The sequence below is a fragment of the Petaurus breviceps genome, unplaced genomic scaffold (assembly GCF_028583685.1).
Source record: "Petaurus breviceps papuanus isolate PSGF00001 unplaced genomic scaffold, PetGlider_PUasm1.0 154, whole genome shotgun sequence".
Classification (NCBI taxonomy): Eukaryota; Metazoa; Chordata; class Mammalia; order Diprotodontia; family Petauridae; genus Petaurus; species Petaurus breviceps.
Genome location: NW_027185715.1, coordinates 9,291,340 through 9,299,466, shown reverse-complemented (window position 1 = coordinate 9,299,466; position 8,127 = coordinate 9,291,340). Strand labels below are relative to the sequence as shown.

Here is an 8,127-nt window from a genome sequence, read left to right as displayed (position 1 = left end):
AGAGAGAGACATAGAAACAGAGACAGAAAAAGACAGAAACAGACATAGAGAGAAGTGAGAGAGGGGGAATAAAAAAGGATCAGAGAAAGAACTGATAAAAATATGTATAGAATAATTTTACAGTTATATACCTATTTGTGTCTAATGGTAGTCATCTCTAGGTAGGGGAGGGGAGGGAAGGAAAAAAGGAACTTACATGATAATTTTGTTGTATATTTGAAAGGAATAGCCAACTTGTACATAGTAGATTTGCAGTTTCATGTGCAATCATCTTTTTTATTGCACTGTTATGGAAATGCTTGTTTTAGTCAATAAATTAAAAATAAAAATTTTAAAACGAGGATTGTATATGAAAAGGTGAATCTGCCATGATAGCTTATATTTTTAAGTATGCATCACATTTTTATCTGGGTTATGTATCCATTTGGAGTTTATTGTGGCAAAGGGTATGAGCTATTTCCTTATTTATCCAACTCCTTTCCAATTTTCCCAGCAGGTGTTGTCTAATAGTGAGCCCTAACCCTAGTAGTTGGTGTTTTGGGGTTTATTAAATAGTGCTATTATGTTCAGTTGCTTCCACATCTTTTGTACCTTATCTGTTCTAGCAGTCGATTTTTCTGTTTCTTCTGGTACCAAATTATCTTAATGAGTACTGCTTTGTTGCATAGTTTGAGATCTGGTACTTCTAGACACCATGCCTTTTTTTTCATTATTTCCCTTGAGATTTTTTACCCATTGTCATGTCTTATAGTTTCCATCCTCACAACATCTGCCCTATATATCCCTTTCTCTTCATTTAAACAGCCATCACCTTGGTGCCATGGCCTGACTACTGCAATAGCCTTCTGGTTGACTTCCCTGCCTCCAATCTCTTCCCACTTTGATCCATCCTCTACTCTGATGCCAAAGTAATCTTCCTAAAAAACATGTCTAACCATGTCACCACTCCAATAAACCAATGACTCCCTATTTCTTCCAGGATCAAGTAAAAATCCTTGGTTTGTCTTTTAAAGTCCCTCACTGTTTGGTCTCCTATCTTCCCAGTTTTCTTCTTGACTCCGCACCCCATCCTTTATAAACCAGAGTCACTTACCTACTTTCTGTTCCTTACATGTGACACTCCATTGTCTTGACAACCTCATGCCTTTCCACTGGCTATCTGACATGTCTAGAATGCTCTCCTTCCCCACCTCTATTTCCTGGCTTTTCTGGCTTTCTTCAAGACTCGGAACAAATCCTACTTTCTTCAAAAGATGTTCCTCTTCCCCCTTCGCCCACAGCAAGTACCTTCCCTCTGGAATTACCTCATATTTATAATATATGTGTGTATGGCATATACATAGCTGTTTGCATGTTATCTCCCTCATTAAAATATGAGCTCCTTGAAGGCAGAGACACTTTATTAAGTATTTATTTATTTATTAAGTATTTACTTAATAATAGACACTAAGCATGAGGGATAGAAAGACAAATAGTTCTTACCCTAAAGAAACTCACATTTTATAGAGGCATGCAACATATCCACATAAAAAATGAACAGAAAATAATTATGTATAAAATAAATATAAGATAAATTGGAGGGGGATATTAGCAGCTGGAGTATAGAGACATCTTTCATGTGGGCATAGCATTTTAGCTAAGCATTGAAAGGAACTAAGGGTTTTAAGATGTGGGGGTGAGGAGAACTTGCATTCCAGGTAGGAAAGACAGGCAGCTATGCAGAAACAAGGAAAGGTGAATATCATGTTTGACAGCAAGATCAGTTTAGCTGGGCTTTAGGGTACATGAAGGCAAGATTACAAGCCTAGAAAGGTAGGCTGGAGCCATATTGTGAAGGGCTTTAAATGTCAGATGAAGTTGTTTGTATTTGATCCTAGAGAAAAGCAGAGTTTACTGAGTAGGAAGAGGCATGGTCAGACCTGGGCTTCAGAAATATCAGTCTAGCATCTTTGTGTATGGTATGGAAAGGGGAGAGACTTGAGACAAAAAGACCAATTAGAAGGCTATTGCACGAATCTAGTTTGATTGGTGATGAAGGTCTTAGTTAAGGAGGTGGTCACGTAAATGGAGAAAAGTAGATGCAAGAGATCTTGTAGAGGGAGAACTGTCCAAATATGGTGACTAAATGAGGTGAAGGAGAGGGAGGAGGCAAGCATGATTCTAAGGTTGAGAAAAGGGGTAACTGGAGAATAGTGGCACCAGCAAAGTAAATAGGTTAATTTAGAAGAGAGATGGGATTTGGGGAAAAAACAATAAATTCTGTTTTGGACTTGCTGAGTTTGAGATGCACAAGGAACCATCAGATTCAAATATTTAATAAGCAGTTGGTAATGTGAAAATGAAGATCAGGAGAGAGACTAGGTCTGGATATAGTGATCTGGAAGTCATTTATATTGAGATGATTATTGAACTCACGGGATTCACCTATTTCAGGAAGTAAAAAGCCTTCTTGAAATAATCACTAGTGATATTCTCTTTGAATATAAGCTGTTTTCAATCCAATATTCAATAAAAATACAGTTAAACATAACAGATTATAATATGCTAGCTTTGGAAGCATCAATGGGCTCTTAAACACCCTGGACCTTTTCTATTCTTGTAGGAAAGAAGGTAGGAGATAAATCACTCAAAGGTACAATAATGCCAATCTGATGGATAAATCAATACATGAATGGTTCTTGCTAATTATCACATTCCATAATATATATATACTTTCGTCATAACACTGAAAGGTAGCTACTGCAAGTATTATCCCCATTTTCACAGATTAGGAAATTGAGACTCATAGAATTTACAGGATTTTTGCCCAAGGTCACAAAGTTAGTAAGTGACAAAGCCAAGATTGGGGCTCCAGTCCAGCACTTTTTCTGTTACAACAGATTCATTACCTTTAGAGGTGTTTCTCACTACAAAAAATCATTGGAAGGTGATTTTTCTAAACAAAATATAAGATTCTATAATTTGAATTGAATACAATTTTATAAAGAGATTCAAGATCTATAAAGTGAGAGAGTTGGACTGGAAACCCTTAAGGACTTTTAATTCTAAACCTATGATCCCCAGATTTTTCTGAGCACCAAGGGCTTACTAGATGTTGTCATAAGGGAAAATGCCTCGTAATTTTTGAGGTCCTTCGAGTGCTTTAATTATTAAAACTTCTTAGATGTGTCTGTATCATACTATGATAATTGTTTTACATAAAATACATCAATTGTGTGGCCATTGCTCTCTAAGTAAATGAATATGTGCTATGTGTCCACGGTAATAATTAATTGCTGTCTCCCAAGGAATACATTTACCCCTTTAAAAGACAACTTTTTGAACACAAAATATTGGAGAGGAAATGGATCATATGCATAACCACAGGAGACTGTACCGTGTGCAATAAAAAGAAAAATGTTGCCAGAAGATACCAATAATTTTTAGAAAAAAAATATTTTATTTTATTTTATTTTTTAAAGCAATTGGGGTTAAGTGACTTGCTCAAGGTTACACGGCCAGGTGTTTCTGGGTGGGTACTAAGTGTCTGAGCCCAGGATTCCATCTCCAGGTCTTCTCAACACTGGAGCCAGTGCTCTTACTCGCTGTGCTACCTGGCCGCCCCCAAAAAAAATATTTTAAAAGAACAGTAATACTTCACATGGCCTCAGATAACTATACAAATGAGCAGCATCTGGTTAATAAGCATTATGAACTAGAGCTGTTATTATCATATTAAAGAGCTTGGTTGGTTGTTGTCCTTCGTTCTTGAAGAGGACCAAAACGACATCACTATGCTAAAATTAATGTCAATGAGTTGGGCTGTGGCTGAATAGACCAATACATGTATAATGTATGTGTATATATAATACGTGTATAAAATTAGACTTTGCAGCTATCACTATGAAATGGTGCAATGTGATCCAGCAGAGTTAATCTGCCCTATACATATGGAAGAATCAGGCTCTATCAATATTAAGCAGTAGGGGCGGCCACATAGCACAGCAGGTGGGAGCACCGGCTCCAGTGTTGGGATGATCTGGGGATCGAATCCTGGGCTCAGACACTTAGCACCCACCCAAAAACACCTGGCCGTGTAACCTTGAGCAAGTTACTTAACCCCAATTGCTTAGGGACGGCCGGGTGGCTCAGCGAGTAAGAGCACCAGCCCCAGTGTCGGGATGACCTGGATCAAATCCGGGCTCAGATACATAGCACTACACCCAGAAATAACTGGCCGTGTAACCTTGAGCAAGTTACTTAACCCCGATTGCTTTAAAAAAAATATATTAAGCAGTGATAACATTTCCACCGGCTAAACTGAAATGTAAATCTAACATCTACTTAAGTCCAAGTTTTGCGAATTTCTTTGGGACTGTCCTGTGTGACAGAAAGAACACGGGGTCTGGAGTCAAAGGAGCGAGGTTCAAAACTCATCTTTCCTATCTATCACCTGCATAACTTTGACTAAATTCCTTAAACCAGGGGTGGGGAACCTTTGGCCTCAAGGTCACATGTGGCCTTCTAGGGCCTTGGGTGTGGATTTTTGACCGAGTCCAAGTTTAACAGAACAAATCCTTTTATTTAAGGGGATTTGTTCTGTGAAGTTTGGATTCAGTCAAAGGGACATACTTGAGGACCTAGAGGGCTACATGTGGCCTCCAGGCCATAGGTTCCCCACTCCTGCACCCTTTGCTTCAGTTTCCTTATCTATAAAATTCTGGGATTGGACTAAATGATCTTGAGGATTTCTTCTGCTCCAAATCTATATCTTAGTTGATTTTATAGATGAAGAATTTAGGCTCAGGAAGTTAGTTGGTCTGAACTGGAAATAAAAAACAGATCACTTGTCTGAACTTTCAGTGTGCCTTCCACTACATAAGGGAATACATTTTCTTTTGATTGGGGACAACGGTTGGGTGAAGGGAATAGTCAAGGTAAGGATTATCTTGTCCATTTTACCGATAAGAAACCTGCAACTTTAAGAAGAGGAGTTCAGGATCCCCTAGCTGGGAGAGCCAGGACCATGATTCAGTCTTCAGACTCTTTGGCCTAAATTCTTTTCACTACAGGATGAAAAAGTATCAGGAAACATGTAAATTCCCTAGAAACCAGTCACTGTTTATCATCATTATAGGAATGAATGATGGTTCTGGAGTGGGAAGGAACCATAGAGAACATTTAGTCCTCCATGACCATTTTACAGATGAGGAAGATGAGGGTCAGCAAGATTAAAGTGGCTAGCTCAAAGTTAGGCAACGGGCAGGGGGTTAATTGGAACTCAGGGATTCTGGTTCCAAGTTTAGAGGAGATAGAATTTTCTGGGGAAAGGAGGTGACCTTATATGTGGGCAGATATGTCCTACATCAGAGTAGTCACCAAAACCGAAAAAATATGGATGTACATGATATGGATATGCACATTTATGCAGAATTTTCATGAAATGCATCTGGGAAAAGTTGCCCCTTGGAGCCCCTGGGGGAGATTTCTTCAGACTTCAGGAATATTGATCAGAGTTGAAGGGGGGAGTCCTATACATCTGCTTCTGTTGGAGTGGATGGTGGTCAGACTCCACCCTAAAGATGAGTGCACAACCTTCTCCTTTCTCACTTTGCCAACTTCTGCCTCTATTTCCCTTTTCCTACCCCGAGCTTTCCCAGAGTGTAGACCAGGGGCGGGGAACACGTGGTCTCTCAGGGCCGCTGGTCTAGATTATGCCTGTGTTTTACTAGCTAGTACTGGCTCCTGTGAGTCCTGAAGCCTTCTTCCTGTGGCCGCCCTGGCCTTGAAAGTCATTGATTTAACAGCTTATTTTTTCAGTTCTTCAGTTAAATGAAAGTTGTCCTCGGGACCAGATAAGCTAAGACTTCAGCCCCTACAGGATGCTAGTTAAGTGCCCATTCCTGAGCTATCCTCAGCTTTGCTTCTGCTTCCAAAGAGTTCAGACTGAGCTCCTGACTTCTCTCTCAGATGGGAAGGAGATTAGATGGAAGTCTAGACCCCTACACTGGAAAAGAGGACCCTCTCCTTTAGAGAACAGAGCAGTTTAGTGTGGGCTGGGAAAAGTAGAAGCAAAGAAATGCCTTCTTCCTTCTCTGCTGTGGAGCAGAAGCGGGATCGGCACTGAGGCAGGGAAAAAGGAAGTGCTCAATTCGTATCCATACCAAGGGGAGGGCAGATTGAGTATTAGGAAGTTGTATTGGATATGAAATTGGGCAATTGTAAATAGACCCCACCCGTGAGAGCAAGATTTGTCCCTTTGGTAGAAAGAGGAGCAGGAATACTTTATGAATTGTGGCAGTATTATGGAGAGGGAGTGGGGGGGGGGGAGAAGAGTGAGAAGAAAAGAATGATAAAGGAGTGTTCAGCTATGTGCTCTGAGGGGGACTGTGTGCGTGCCCGTACTAGGATAGAAGGGACCTACATAATTTCCCGCTGGTGCAACTGGAAATCGATGTTTTTATTCCCAAAGACGGACGAACTAAAATAGGGGGTGGTAGGTAAGTAGTGGCCAGGGTGGGCACGGAGGGGTAAAGAAGAATTAAGATGTCCTGCCCATTGAAGAGAAGAACCGAAACGCCTAACAGTTCTTGCTGTCTCCAGATGTTCTGCTGAAGGGACTAGCGGGAGCCCCAGCTCCACCCTTTCAGCAATGATGCAAAAAGAACAAATCACCGACGTGGAAAAAAAGGGGGTTTGGCACCAGGCGATCAGCAGCCACTGAGATGGGAGCGCCTTTCCGGGGGAAAACAAATCCAGCATAAATAATTGTGACCTGCTCGCGGTCCTTGCAGACTCCTCACCTACAAACCTTTCCAGGCATTAGGAAAAAGGAAAGGGAGGGGGAGAGAGAAGCAGGGTTAGAGGAAAACAGCCTGAAGACAAACGTTGAGCCCTGGAAGGACCGACAGAGACACCGACAGAGACAGAGAGATAGAGAAGGGAACCGAGGGCAGAAGGAAGGGTCGAAAGGACGAACGAAAGGAGGGACAGCGGAAGGAGAGAAGACAAAGTGTTCCGAGGCAGCCAGAGACTCGAGAGGGAAAGTAGACTTAAGTGAAGAAGGGAGGGTGAGGTGGGGGCCGAATGGGCAGCGCACGTTTCCCCGGTGGGGCTTTGCCCGCCTGGACAGCTGCCACCGGTAACTCCAGTCCTTGGTGGCCTTTGGCCGGCAGCCCCACGGCGGCCCCCAACGCTAGCCTGGACATCTTGGAGGGCGACAGTCGGAACGAGGAGCTGGCCAAGCTGGAGATCACGGTGCTGGCTGCGACTTTCGTGGTGGCTGTGCTGGGCAACGGCAGCGTACTTCTGGCGCTGCACCGCACCCCGCGCAAAACGTCCCGCATGCACCTCTTCATCCGCCACCTCAGCCTGGCCGACCTGGCCGTCGCCTTCTTCCAGGTGTTGCCCCAGCTGTGCTGGGACATCACCTACCGCTTCCGCGGCCCCGACGGCCTGTGTCGCGTCGTCAAGCACCTGCAGGTCTTCGCTATGTTCGCCTCGGCGTATATGCTGGTAGTGATGACCGCCGACCGCTACATCGCAGTGTGCCACCCGCTGAAGACCCTGCAGCAACCTGCCCGGCGCTCCCGGGTCATGATAGCCGCCGCCTGGGCGCTCAGCTTCGTGCTCAGCACGCCCCAGTACTTCATCTTCTCCATGATGGAGGTCAACAACATCACCAAGGCCCGTGACTGCTGGGCCAACTTCATCCAGCCCTGGGGGGTGCGCGCTTACGTGACCTGGATGACCGGCGGCATCTTCGTGGCTCCCGTCATCATCTTGGGCACCTGCTACGGCTTCATCTGCTATCACATCTGGCGGAATATCCGCGGCAAGACGTCCACGGTGAAGAGCAAGCAGGAGCAGGAAGCGGCCGCCGGCGCCTTGCGCAAGGGGCTCCTGTTGGCCCCCTGTGTCAGCAGTATCAAGTCCATTTCTCGGGCCAAGATCCGCACGGTGAAGATGACATTCGTGATCGTGACAGCCTACATCGTGTGCTGGGCGCCCTTCTTCGTGGTCCAGATGTGGTCTGTCTGGGACCAGGAGTCCTCCTGGGCGGGTGAGTACCTGGGGGTGGGAGGTGGGAAGGGGGGAGAGGGAGAGACAGAGAGAGAGAGACAGAGAGAGAGAGAGAGAGAGAGAGAG

At 44.0% G+C, this 8,127-nt stretch overlaps 1 protein-coding gene across 1 annotated transcript in view; it reads left to right on the top strand.

Annotated features, from left to right (window-relative positions):
* The first annotated feature begins 6,914 nt into the window (after positions 1-6,914).
* The window catches only part of AVPR1A (arginine vasopressin receptor 1A), a 14,391-nt gene continuing 13,178 nt past the window's right edge, over positions 6,915-8,127 (top strand). Inside the window, exon 1 of the mRNA XM_069080710.1 lies at positions 6,915-8,041. Within this exon, the coding sequence (XP_068936811.1) occupies positions 7,066-8,041 (976 nt within the window). The 5' untranslated portion in view covers positions 6,915-7,065. The remainder of the gene's footprint in view (positions 8,042-8,127) is intronic.